The sequence below is a fragment of the Somniosus microcephalus genome, chromosome 2 (genome assembly GCF_052327205.1).
Source record: "Somniosus microcephalus isolate GS21.2 chromosome 2, FLI_Smic_1.0, whole genome shotgun sequence".
Lineage (NCBI taxonomy): Eukaryota > Metazoa > Chordata > Chondrichthyes > Squaliformes > Somniosidae > Somniosus > Somniosus microcephalus.
Genome location: NC_140988.1, coordinates 129,432,421 through 129,446,935, shown reverse-complemented (window position 1 = coordinate 129,446,935; position 14,515 = coordinate 129,432,421). Strand labels below are relative to the sequence as shown.

Sequence of the window (14,515 nt, the reverse complement as noted above, 5' to 3'; positions counted from 1 at the left end):
CACACAAGTTGCCAAATGGCTTGGAAAGGCCAGTCGCATTTGCATCCAGATCATTGACCTCCGCTGAGCGCAACTATGCTCAGATAGATAGGGAGGCTCTCAGCCTTGTGTGGGGAGTAAAGAAGTTTAATCATTACCTGCAGGGCCAGAAGTTTACACTGCTGACAGACCACCAGCCGTTGGTATCCATTTTTAACCCTAAGAAGGGTGTTTCGGTGATGACAGCACAGAGGCTCCAGAGATGGTCCCTTTTCCTAGGAGCACATCAATATCAGATAGAATTCAAAGGTACAAAGCAGCATGGTAATGCTGATGGGCTGTCGCGCCTGCCACTACCTACTGAGGAGGAGGCACAGACGGTTGACCCGGTGGAGTTATTTCACTCGACCATCATCGAATGTTTACCTGTCACCAATGCAAATATTGAAAGGGAGACTAGGAATGACCCGACACTGTCCCGGGTCTACGAATTGACAGTAAAGGGATGGCCAGCCCATGGTGATCCACTGTTACCGGCATTCTCAGCAAGACGAGAACAGCTGTCCATCTGTCAGGGAACATTGATGTATGGAACAAGGGTGATTATCCCTCCTAAGTTAAGAGAGAGAGTTCTAAAAGAACTACATGAAGGTCATCTGGGGGGAGTCAAGATGAAAAGCCTTGCTAGGGCTTATGTGTGGTGGCCGGGTATCGACCAACAGATAGAGGATCTGACGAAAAGCTGCTCAGGGTGCCAAAAAGTCCAAAATGCACCTCCAATTGCACCGCTGCATCCATGGGAATGGCCTTCAACCCCATGGCAACGTGTACATATTGACTTTGCTGGTCCATTCATGGATTCCATGTTTTTAATTGCGGTGGACGCACATTCCAAATGGCCAGAAGTGATTAAAATGACTACCACTACCTCGGAGAAGACGATCGCGGTGCTAAGAACGATATTTGCAAGAAATGGATTGCCAGAGCAAATATGTTCAGACAACGGACCACAGTTCGTGTCAGAGGAATTCCAGAAATTCCTGAAGAAGAATGGGGTGAAACATTATACCTCTGCCCCATATCATCCAGCTACGAATGGGCTGGCCGAGAGGTTTGTACAGACGTTCAAAAAGGCAATAAAGGCCATGAGCGAAGATCAGATTCCACTGCAACACAAGGTGGACAATTTCCTACTGGCATATCGAAACGCCACCCATGCAACAACAAACCAAAGTCCTGCCATGATGTTCTATAACAGGAGGTTGCGGTCCAGGTTGGACTTGTTAAAACCAAATGTGCGGAGGGAAGTCGAAAACAAACAGTTCCAGCATATCAATAACAAGCCCACTCGGAGTTTTGAAATAGGACAACCGGTGTTAGCCAGGGACTATAAAAACGAGAAATGGCAATCTGGAACAATTCAGGCCAGACAAGGACCCCTGATGTACACGGTAGATGTTGGTGAAAACGTAATGCGACGTCATGCTGACCAACTGGTGGGATCGAGAACAAGGGTCGAGCCCATGGTTACGACAGAGACAACCGTGGAGGAAGTTAGTGAACCTGAAGCATCTACCTCAGAAGTGAATATACCTGATGATGATGTCCTATCCATAGGGGATCAACTAGATGAGTCACCCCAGCAACGAGAACCAGAGACCCCTGAAAGGCGTTATCCGTCTCGGATCAGGAGGCCTCCTCAGAGACTGAATCTGTGAACTGTTTTTACATGAAGTTGTGTATATATGTTATTATGTTATGTTAAATGGGGAATATATATTAAGCTAAAAAGGGAGGATTGTGGTGTATGTAACCGTTCCACCTTTAAGAGAACTATTTTAAGAGATGCACTACTTTATCTTGGCTGCTGTATACTGTAATACCGGTGGTGACCACACCGGTATATAAGTGCTGTGTAATGATTTATTGGGCAGTTCAGCCTGACCTCCGACTAGTAAAGACCTGTTGAATTTACTCTTGTGGTCTGTGTGCAGTGATTCTTATTAACAATAACTAGAACACACAGACTTAACACTGGTAGTCACATGATACAATGATAATGGAGTTGTTGACCAATCATAGCAATTAATCTCTCTCAATTTGTCTACAACAGACCCAGACATGGAACATATGAACATACAAATAATGACTGACGGGAAAAGTTTCTGTGGTCCATCCAGCCTGCCCCACACAGTTGTGATACACAATACTGTATATACATTCTCCACCCCACCCAAAGCCATGTGATTTCCTGGGAGAAGCAAAAAATGAATAAAAATCCAGACCAATTTGGAAAGAGGAATCTGGGAAATACCTCTTCACCCCCCCCCCCCCCCCCCCCCAGCGATTGAAACTATTCCTGGAGATCACCCTGGCCCTGATAATTCCTTGCTGTACCTACCTTTTGCAAAAGTGAACTCCACCACAGGCAGAAACCGGCCCAGCTCTTGCTGTAAGGAATTCAGTGAATCAGTGTCCAACACACGAGCCGGCAGCCTGTTCCAAAGTTCCTCTATTCTCTAGGAAAATAACTACCTCCTGACATCTGACTTAGATCTGACATTATATAACTTAAAATTGTGACCCCTGGTGCTCCCTAACCTATTGGAACAAACTGTCAACTCAAACGCAATCTATTGGCTTCATCATCTTCTAAACCTCAATCAGATCACCACTAAGTCTACGTTTCTCTAGAGTCCCATCTCTTTTAGTTTTAAACTGGAAATTCATCCAGTGGCCCTCCACTGCAGCTTTTCCAAAGCCTCAATATCACCCACCATGTGAGGAGACTGAAACTTGGACACATTGGCCCTGAAATTCGTGACCGGCGCAAAACCTACCGATGCCACCGCGGCCGGGGTTAACGGCCAACGAAAATGGTGGCGCTGGCAGGACCTAAAAATCGGCGCTGGGGACCAATTATCATTAGCCCAGCACTTAACTCACCATCGAACGCTGTCCTGGTAGCACTGGTCCTGGCCGGAGCCGCCAATCTGGCGTGGCCCAAGCGTTGTTGCTGCTAAAACAGCCTGATCTGAAAGCGACGCTGTGATTTCAGAAAGCATTGTCGTTTTTCTTAAAACGGCAATGACTTCTGAAATGAAAAAAATTTAAATGATCTAAAAATATATAGTTTTTAGCCCTTGCAGTTAGCCCTTGCAGCTCAACTGCCTTGTGAAAAATGAAATTGTTCATGGGATGTGAGCATCATTGGCAAGGCCAGCATTTATTGCCGATCTCTAATTGCCCTGAACCGCTGCCGTCCGTGTGGTGAAGGTACTCCCACAGTGCTGTTAGGGAGTAGTTCCAGTATTCTGACCCAGCCACGATGAAGGAAAAGTGATATATTTCAAAGTCAGGATGGTACAATATATTGTCTTAGGAGAGTTTGATATTACTGAGTTCGAACCTGACTTTTGAATAACTTATAAAGAGATTTGAACTCTGAGAACCCCTGATTGGGCATATTACTTCCTCTGTAACCAAATCAACAAATGCATTGCAAAATAAATTGTATTCTAGCTTTTATTGTGCTTGTTAATAGTTAGACATCCACTGATACCAGACTTGTTGCAATAACTACCCCATGTATGTAAATTATGGATATGCTTCCATATACTTCAGCCATAGTTACAGGACATTTCACTAACAAATTATAGTACTTTGCATTGAACAGGTGTGGCTGAATGCAGTAGGTTATCATTTGTTTTCACTAGTGGCTGGTTATAACAAGCCATTCCTAAATATGTACATTAGCGCAGATAGCAGCAGGAGTTTAAGGAGGTTTTCTGTTGCTGGACAGTTAGATGTGAATGGTACTTCTGCAGTAATCCGGATATTAATGCAGTTCGAACGAAAAGACATTTTGCATCGCTGATCTTTGAGGCTTTTGTTGGTGTGTATGATGCAATTTTGTTACTGAATCAACGTGACTGAGAAAAGGATTCTGTTGCATTACTGAGATAATTATTGAAGTGATGGGCTCCTTTAAAGGTAGGAAATTATCTAGCAAGACTAACTGGAAGAAACTACAAATGAAGATGGCTAGCAGTCATACTTAATAACTGCATTTATGTAAATTCATGGTTCGACTTTGTTCATTCTGATATATTGCACATCTTATTAACATTCTTTGTTCAGTTTATTTTGACAAAATGCTTACACAATCTAGGCAAGTTGTGGTCTGGAGTAAGGGGTTCTATAGCCATGGAAAAGTGTTTTACAAGATTATTTTTTTGTTTACAAGCACATATGATATTGTTCTGTAGTACATTGTGTCTTTTATACACAATGTCATGATTAAGATAATACATAGCATTTCTGGTTCTGTTCCTACCCCAAACACTCTTGCATGAATAAATTGCCCCTGTAAATTTGGGATATTATGAAAGCATATACTATTTCTCCTTGGACTGTCTTTCAGTTTTACTGAATGCCTGGCTTCTAAAATCAAAAATTTGCTGTTTATCACCAACTTTGGGAGAAACTGCCTAGGGTGGAGAACAGAAGAGAGGGTGGGGGGTGGGGAGGAAAAATCTAGTTTGCGATTTGATGACGTGACTGAAATTTTTTTAGTGCTGTTACAGGTAGACTATCCTTTATCCGAACTTCCGAAAACCGAAACCCTCTAAAAACCTAAAGTTTTTTCGTTCAGCGTAAGTCGTGCGCACGACATGACCAGAGTGGCGCACGACTTACGCTGAGCAGGGCAGAGGGTCACTGAGTTCCCTCCTGGGTAGGAGATTGCAGGCCGAGCCGGGCAGTGTGAAGGAGGTATACCGGGAGAGTGAACCCAACAATACAGTGGCCCGTCCGATAGCTGCAGCGGCCTGTCCGATATTCTTTTCTCCCCCCCCCCCCCGACCCCCACCCTTTCGGATAAGGGATAGTGTATCCTTTAGCCGCACTTCCGAAAACCGAAATCCTCTGAAAACCGAAAGTTTTTTCGTTCAGCGTAAGTCGTGCGCACGACCCCCGACCCCCCCGCCGACGCCGACCCCCCCGCCCGACAAATTTCCCAGTCTTATAAAATACCTTCTGAAATCCGAAATTTTCCGAAAACCGAAACACGGCTGGTCCCGAGGCTTTCGGATAAAGGATAGTCTACCTGTATTGATATCTTTATTTTTTTTATAACCATTTGTCTTGTTTATTCTTAGCACGCAAACAAGAAATTATCAAAGTTACAGAGCAACTGATTGAAGCCATTAACAATGGAGATTTTGAAGCCTACACGTAAGAATTAATTTGTTTCCCTTGTCCATACTGAGTCAATTTATTCCATTTGCAACTGGTTATCGAATATAAGGTCTGAATGTTGCACAGTATTGCTGTTAATTCTTTTGGAATTGGATGTAATTTTTAGAAATAAAAACAGAAAATGCTGGAAATACTCAGCAGGTCAGGCAGCACCTGTGCAGAGAGAGAGTTAACGGGGCAGAAATTCAGATGCCTACGGCTGTGTACGCGCTGTGTACCCACCCGTAGGGACATCAGAAATGCCGGTTTCAGGCATGCACTACGCATGCTGGAAACCGGCATTTCCGATCTGTCAAGAAAGCTCTTGACAGATCCTCCAGCTGCCCTGGAGCAGGGCCTCTGGGCGGAGAGTTCTGCTTTTTGGAGTCCCTCCGCTCGCAGAAAATACTTAACAGTTTTTGTGCCTGGTAAAAGCAGGCGTAAGGCCTGCTTTTACCAGGATAAGAGTTGAAAAAAGTTTATTTTTTAAATTTCCCACTGATTTGTCATTTAAAAATACTTTAAAGAAAGGTAAGTTTATTTTTACGTAAGCAAAATACTGCGGATGCTGGAAATCCAAAATAACAACAGAAAACGCTGGAAAAGCTCAGCAGGCCAGGGCAGCATCCGTGGAGAGAGAAACAGGGTACTGGTGAGGCCACACCTGGAATACTGCGTAGAGTTTTGGTTTCCATATTTAAGAAAAGATATACTTGCTCTCGAGGCGGTTCAGAGAAGGTTCACTCGGTTGATTCCGGAGATGAGGGGGTTGACTTATGAGGAAAGGTTGAGTAGGTTGGGCCTCTACTCATTGGAATTCAGAAGAATGAGAGGCGATCTTATCGAAACATGTAAGATTGTGAGGGGGCTTGATCGGGTGGATGCGGGGAGGATGTTTCCACTGATGGGTGAGACTAGAACTAGGGGGCATAATCTTAGAATAAGGGGCTGCCCTTTCAAAACTGAGATGAGGAGAAACTTCTTCACTCAGAGGGTAGTAAATCTATGGAATTTGCTACCTCAGAGAGCTGTGGAAGCTGCGACATTAAATAAATTTAAAACGGAGATAGACAGTTTCCTAGCTGATAAGGGAATTAAGGGTTATGGGGAGCGGGCAGTGAAGTGGACGTGAGTCTAGGTTCGGATCAGCCATGATCCTATTGAATGGCGGAGCAGGCCCGAGGGGCCGTATGGCCTACTCCTGCTCCTACTTCTTATGTAAACAGAGTTAACGTTTCAGGTCGATGACCTTTCATCAGAACTGGAAAAAAGCAGGAAGTGGAAAGCAGGTAAGGGGCTGGGAAAAGGGGGAGAGGATGAAAGAACAAAAGGGAAGGTCAGTGATAGGATAGAAAGCAGGAGAGATTAAGAGACATTGAGAGACGTTCAAGGCGAGAGGAGGTGGTAATGGGGCAGGTTAAGGAACAAAGGATGGCTCTAGATGGGGTGTGAATTGCGCTGGCAGAATGAAGGACAGCTGCCATGTGGGAGGGAAGAAGAAAATATATATATGTGATGGGGGCCGAGGTTATGATCTGAAATTGTTGAAATCTATCTCGAGTCCAGAGGGGTGTAGAGTGCCTAATCGAAAGATGAGGTGCTGTTCCTCGAGTTTACGCTGAGCTTCTGTGGAACCAGTGCAAGAGACCGAGGACGGTGAGGTCTGAGTGGGAATGGAGCGGTGAATTAAAGTGACAGGCCACCGGGAGCTCGGGATTCCTCTTACGGACTGAACGGAGGTGTTCCGCAAAGCGGTCACCTAATCTGCATTTGGTCTCCCCAATGTAGAGGAAACCACATCGTGAGCAGCAAATACAGTATACTAAATTGCAAGAATTACAAGTAAATCGCTGTTTCACCTGGAAGGGGTGTTTGGGGCCCTGGACAGTGGGAAGGGTGGAGGTATAAGGGCTTGTGTTGCATCTCCTGCGCTTGCACGGGAAGGTGCCGGGCGAAGGGGAAGGGGTGCTGGGAGTGGTAGAGGAGTGGACTAGGGTGTCGCGGAGGAAGCGGTCCCTAAGGAATGCTGAAAGGGGAGGTGAGGGGAAGATGCGTTTGGTGTTAGGAACACGCTGGAGGTGGCGGAAATGGCGGAGGATGATCCGTTGAATGTGGAGGCTGGTGGGGTGAAAGGTGAGGACAAGGGGAACTCTATCGTGGTTCCGGGAGGGAGGGGCAGGGGTGAGGGCAGAAGTGCAGGAGATAGAATGGACACGGTCGAGGGCCGTGCCAACCACATTAGAGGGTTGAGGAAAAAGGAAGACATGTCGGAAGCACTGGTATGGAAGGTGGCATCGTCGGAGTAGATGCAGCGGAGACAGAGAAACTGGGAGAATGGAATAGAGTCCTTACAGGAGGCGGGGTGGGAGAAGTGTACTCCAGGTAGCTGTGGGAGTCAGTGGGCTTGTAGTGAATGTTAGTCAATAACCTATCCCCAGAGGTGGAGACAGAGAAGTCGAGGAAGGGAAGGGAAGAGTCGGAGATGGACCATGTGAAGGTGAGGGAAGAGTGGAAATTGGAAGCAAAGTAAATGAAATTTTCTAGTTCAGGGCGAGAGCAGGAGACAGCACCAACACAGTCATCAATGTACCAGAAAAAGAGGTGAGGGAGGGGACCCGAGTAGGACTGGAACAAAGAGTGTTCCACATATCCCACGAAAAGGCAGGCATAGCTAGGACCCATGCGGTTACCCATTGCAACACCTTTGATTTGGAGGAAATGAGTAGAGTCAAAGGAGAAGTTGTTCAATGTGAGAACAAGTTCAGCCAGGCGGAGGAGGGTGGTGGTGGATGGGGACTGGTTGGGCCTCTGTTCAAGGAAGAAGCGGACGCCCTCAAGCCATCCTGGTGGGGGATGGAGGTGTGGAGGGATTGTACGTCCATAGTGAAAAGGAGGCGGTTGGGGCCGTGAAAGTGGAAACTGTTAAAGTGGCGGAGGGCGTCGGAAGAGTCATGGATGTAGGTGGGAAGAGACTGGACAAGGGGAGAAAAAATAGAGTCGAGATAGGAAGAGATAAGTTCTGTGGGGCAAGAACAGGCTGAAACAATGGATCTACCAGGGCAGTCCTGTTTGTGGATCTTGGGAAGGAGGTAGAAGCGGGCTGTGCGGGGTTGGGGAACTATGAGGTTGGCGGCCGTGGGGGGGAAGATCTCCAGAGGAGATTAGGTCAGTGACAGTCTTGGAAACGGTGGCTTGATTTTCGGTAGTGGGGTCATGGTCCAGGTAGGAGGAGGTGTCGGAGAGTTGGCGTTCAGCTTCTGCTAGGTAGAGGTCGGTTCGTCAAACAACAACAGCACCACCCTTGTCAGCAGGTTTAATGACGATGTCGGGGTTGGATTTGAGAGAATGGAGTGCTGCAAGTTCAGAGGGAGGTAGGTTGGAGTGAGTGAGGGGAGCAGAGAAATGGAGACGGCCGATGTCACGGCTGCAGTTTGCAATGAAAAGATCTAGAGAGGGTAAGCGGCCAGACGGAGGGGTTCTGGTAGAGGGAGATAGGGTCAGCCGTGCGGGGGGGAAGACTCCTGGCCAAAGAAGTGGGCACGGAGGCGAAGGCGGCGGAAAAAGAGCTCAGCATCGTGCCGAGCTCGAAATTAATTGAGGTGGGGGTGTAAGGGGATGAAGCTCAGGCCTTTGCTGAGGACTGATCGTTCGGGGTCAGAGAGGGGAAGGTCAGAAGGGATAGTGAAGACGCGGCAGGGGGTGAAATTGGGAGAAGGGGGGGTCAGAGGAAAGTGAAGGGGAAGAAGGTTCCGGAGGGGCGTTGGTGTTCAAGATTTGATGAAGCTTGCGATCCTTGACATCAGAATGGCAGAAAAAAAGTTTTTTGTTGAAGCGTCGGATGAGTCGAAGGATGAAATGGAACTGTGTGGACCCAGACAGCTTTGAGATAAAAAAAAGTTTATTTTTAGCCCCGTTAAAAACTTGAATTATTTTTTTCAAAAATTTAAATTTTTGTTTAAAATAGTTAATTTATGTAATTTCAAGTCATTTAAAAAATATGGTGTTTTTTAAAATATATTTGAAGTTTTGCTATGTTTTTGGGGTGATCTCCATTCATATATTTGACAGGTCTTCCTGTCAAATGTATGAACGGAGATTCCCTTCTCTAATTGGTTCCCCATGGCCCACGTGATCTCGGGAACAGTGCGAGCTACCTGCGCCTCTGGGATACGTGGGCCCTGCGCACCGGCAGTTTGGAGAGGCCCAGCATCGGAAATCTGCACCTCCCGGGAGCCCTCAGGTAAGGGCGCAGATTTTTCCAGATCGCAGCTCTCCGCCCGCGGGAGGCCTGTGATCGGAAAATCTGGGCCAATGTTTCAGGTCGATGACCATTCGTCAGAACTGGAAAAAGTTGGAGATGGAACAGGTTTTTAAGCAAGTGTAGGAGCAGGGAAAGGGGGGGAGGGGAGGAAAGAACAAAAGGGAAGGTCTGTGATGGGATGGAAGGCAGGAGAGATTAAGAGACAAGGGATGATGATACAGGCAAAAGGAGATGGTAATGGAACAAGTTAAGAAACAAAAGATGACTCTAGATGAAGTGTAAATGGCAGAATGATCGACAGCTGCCGTGTGGGAGAGAATAACAAGATAGGGGCAGTGGTTATGGTCTGAAATTGTTGAACTCAATGTTGAGTCCAGAAGTCGCACAAAGGCAATGATGGGAAAGCTTAAACAGATGGACTAGAGTAGCATTCAAAACACCAGTTGAGGACAATTGGAGTAACTTTAAGGACATACTACTGAGCATTCAGGAAGGTGCATACCAAGGACTAGTAAATGTTGATTGTGTTTCTCTAAATAGATTAATTGTATTGAAAAAGATGAGAGAAACCACTGAGAATCACAGAAACCTCCAGAAAATTAAAAATATTGAGAGGCATAGTGGGAAAATGACTGGCTGTAGAAGCCAAATGCAACAGTATTATAACAGAAAAAGGGTTATTGAAGAAAAACTGACTTTCCAATTGGGATTGAAGCTGAGGATTAATTAAAAATAGTCAACCTATATACTAAATGATAACTTTTTTAACAAATACTTCCAAGAAAGACACTAGTAACATGCCATCTATCATAGAAGGTTCTACAACTAAACTTAATTCGGAGTATGGTGAGGTCCTGAGGACACAGTCCCTTAAAATAAATTTCCTATGACTTCTCAGGCAAGGTCATCCACTTTGGATCTGAGAAAGACAAATCAATATTTTCTTAATGGTGAGAAACTCGGGGCTGTGGAGGATGAAAAGGATTTAGGTGCCCATGTGCAAAAATCACTTAAAGCTAGTACACAGTACAAAAAGGCTAATGGAATCCTAGCCTTTCTCTCAAGAGGTCTGGAATACAAAGGGGAGGAAGCTGTGCTTCAGTTGTACAGAGCCTCGGTCAGACCCTATCTCGAGTACTGCATTCAGTTGTGGACACTGAATCTCAGGAAAGATATATTGGCCTTAGAAAGGGTATAGTGCAGATTTGCCAGAAATATACCAGTGCTTAAAGGGTTATGTTATAAGAACAGGTTGCATAAACTTAGCTTGTATTCCCTTAAGTTTAAATGATTGAGGGGTAATCTAATTGAGGTGTTTAAAATAATAAAAGGGATTCGATAGGGTAGATACAGTACAGAGAAACTCTTTTCTCTGGTGGGGGAATCTAGAACAAGAGGGAAAATCTTAAAATTAGAGCTAGGTCAGTTAGAAGTGAAATGAGGAAGTACTTTTTCACACACAGGATAGTGTAAATCTGGAACTCACTGCCAAAAGGTTGTGGATGTTGGGCCAATTGAAATTTTCAAGATTGAGTGATAAATTTTTGTTAGGGAAGTGTATCAAGGGATATGAAACAAAGCTGGGTAAATTGAGTTGAGGTACAGATCAGCCATGATCTAATTGTATGGTGGAACAGGCTCGAGGGGCTGAATGGCCTACTCCTGTTCCTAAGGCTGTTAATACATTAAGCTCTAAGGTGGACTTAGCTTGAATGGGGTAGTCTTGGTCACCTTGGCTAGGGGATAGAGAGGAGTATAGGATAAAGATGGTGCCTGTGGTAGGCCACCTTTGAGCTCCTTTCCTTTGAGTATCATGTGTGTCCACCTCCCTCACTCCCATAGAGACCATTCTTGAGTCTGTCTGCTTATCCACAACCTTTTCTATTTTTCTATTGATTGTATACCTTCGTTCTTTGTTTTTCCTCCCAAAAAATATTACCTCGTACTCATCCAGATTAAATTGTATCTGACACCTGTTGTATCCGTGTGTTAATGGAGACACGGAATGCAGGAGTTGGTTTCACAGGTGTTTACTGAACAAAGTCTGGAGGTGAACTAACAGATACAAGACACTATACAGGCTTATATAGCCCGAGTGGCCATTACCGGCATTACAGTACACAGGGGGCTCTTAAAGGCACATACACCACAATTCCTCCCCTTTTAGACAACCAGTACATAACATTTTAAGTAATCATTAATTAACATGTTACAAGAACAATAATCTACACATTTGCTGCAGTTAATCAATTATAAGTCAGTCTCTCTGGAGGCTTCCTGACTCGGTCCGGATAACGCCTCGGTGGTGTAGTAGTTTTTGGTGGTGTAGTAGGTTCTTTTGGCAAGGTCGATTCGGCTTGAATGCCAGTGTCGGGTTCATCTGGTTCCAGTATCACCGGATCGGAGGTAGATACTATGGGTATCTCTGCTTCATCATTAGGTGTATAGAGTTGTGGTGTAGGTTGTCCCTTTTCGGATGACTCTATGATCTGGTCAGCATGGCGCCTTATTATGCTTTCTCCAATGTCCACAGTGTACATCAACGGTCCTAGTCGTGTGCAAATAGTTCCAGGCTGCCATTTCTCGGTACGGTAGTCCCGGGCCAAAACTTGTTGACCTATCTGGAAGGTTCTAGTTGGCCTTTCATTCATGCCTTGAAATTGCCGGTTCTCCACGTCCCTTCTGATGTTTGGCTTGATCAAATCCAGCCAGCATCTTAGGCTTCTATTGAAGAACATCATGGCGGGAGTTTGGTTTGTAACCACATGTGTTGCATTCCTGTATGCAAACAAGAAGTTATCTACCTTATGCTGTAGATTTATGTCTTCATTACCCATGGCCTTTATGGCCTTCTTGAAGGTCTGGACAAACCTTTCAGCCAATCCATTGGTGGCGGGATGGTATGGGGCGGACGTGTAGTGCTTAACCCCATTGTTTTTTAAGAACTTCCTGAATTCTTCGGACACAAATTACGGTCCATTATCAGAACAGATCTGTTCAGGCAGCCCATTCCTGGCAAATATGGTCCTTAATACTGTGATGGTTTTTTCCGTGGTGGTGGAGGACATCTTTATTACCTCCGGCCAATTGGAGTGTGCATCAACCGCGATTAAGAATATTGAGTCCATAAATGGACCAGCAAAGTTGATGTGTACCCTTTGCCATGGAGATGAGGGCCACTCCCATGGATGTAGAGGGGCTTGTGGTGGGGCGTTTTGGACCTTCTGGCATCCTAGACAGCTCTTGGTCATTTCTTCGATGTCTCCATCGATACCTGGCCACCACACAAACGCTCTGGCTAGGTGCTTCATTTTCACTCCACCCAGATGCCCCTCGTGAAGCTCCTTTAGCACTTTATCCTGGAGTTTGGGTGGAATCACCACTCTGGATCCACACATCAAGGTTCCTCGGCACACTGTCAGTTGTTCTCTTCTTTGCGGGAATGCTGGCAACAGTGGTTCGCCATGTGCTGGCCATCCCTTCACCGTTAAATCGTAGACTCGTGAGAGAGTCAGGTCATTTCTCGTTTCCTTTTCAATGGCAGAATTTGTTACTGGTAGACATTCCACTAGGGTTGAGTGGAACATGTCCACTGTAGGTGCCTCTTCTACCGTTGGCAACGGTAGGTGCGATAAACCGTCAGCATTCCCATGCTGTTTTGATCCTTTGTATTCTATGTCATATTGGTGTGCCCCTAGGAAAAGGGACCACCTCTGTAGCATTTGCGCTGTCATAATGGGAACACCCTTTTTAGGGTTGAATATGGAGACGAGGGGTTGATGGTCAGTCAACAAGGTAAATTTTTGACGTGTAGGTAATGGTTGAATTTCTTCACTCCCCATACCAGGCTGAGTGCTTCCCTGTCGATCTGGGCATAGTTACGCTCAGCTGAGTTCAATGAGCGTGACGCAAAAGCTATCGGCCGCTCCGAGCCATCAGGGAATCTATGCGATAATAACGCTCCTACGCCATAAGGGGATGCATCGCATGCCAGTCTGATTGGCAGTGATGGGTTGTAATGAGCCAAAACTTCCTTGGACGTGATCAAGCCTTTGCATTTATGGAAGGCACGTTAACAGTCTTCGCTCCATTTCCAAATTACTCCCGTTTGTAGCAGTTCGTTAAGAGGGTGCAGAGGAGTTGACAAGTTCGGTAAAAATTTATGATAGTAATTTATCAATCCCAGGAACGACCTTAATTGTGAGACATTTTCAGGTGCTGGGGCTTTTATGACCGCTTCAATTTTTTCAGGTGACTTATGCAAACCTTCCTCGTTAATTATGTGGCCACAATACGATATTTGTTTCTGGAAAAATTCGCACTTGGGGCGATTTGCTCGTAGGCCCCGTTCTTTCAGCCTAGTGAGCACCTGCTCCAAATTGGCAAGGCGCTCGTTGTCGTTTTCTCCTGTTACAATGATGTCGTCTAGGTAGCATTGAGTCCCCGGAATCCCTTGGAGGACTTGCTCCATAGCTCGTTGCCAGATAGCTGGAGCTGATGCTACTCCGAAAACCAGTCGATTGTACTGGTACAGGCCTTTGTGTGTATTTATCGTGAGATACTTTTTAGAGGCCTCTTCAACCTCCATCTGTAGATATGCCTGTGCCAAGTCAATTTTGGTGAAACGTTTCCCTCCGGATAGTGAGGCGAAAATATCTTCTATCCTCGGAAGAGGATACTGTACCGTGTGAAGGACCGGGTTTACAGTCACCTTGAAGTCCCCACAGATGCGAATTTTTCTCTGTTCTTCAGATTTATCATTATTCAACGTTTTCTTCATGACCGGGACGATGGGTGTTGCCCACTCACTCCAATCTATCTTGGATAATACGCCTGCCTTTTCCAAATTCTCCAGCTCTGCCTCGACTGCTGAACGAATTGCGTATGGCACTGGCCTTGCCTTAAAAAACTTGGGAATTGCCGCATCTTCCACTTTTATTGAGGCGGTGACGCCTTTCAAGGTTCCTAGTTCCTGTTGAAACACTTCCTTGGCGTTGGCCAAGATGTCTTTTAATCGTTTAGGTATGACGTCATCAT

General features: G+C 45.7%; 1 protein-coding gene across 46 annotated transcripts in view; it reads left to right on the top strand.

Annotated features, from left to right (window-relative positions):
- Positions 1-14,515, top strand: part of LOC147122949 (calcium/calmodulin-dependent protein kinase type II subunit delta) — a 508,322-nt gene that overhangs the window by 484,548 nt on the left and 9,259 nt on the right. For all 46 annotated transcript variants that reach the window (XM_085962275.1, XM_085962278.1, XM_085962273.1 and 43 more), the window contains one exon: positions 5,139-5,214. In XM_085962275.1, the coding sequence (XP_085818401.1) occupies positions 5,139-5,214 (76 nt within the window). The remainder of the gene's footprint in view (positions 1-5,138; positions 5,215-14,515) is intronic.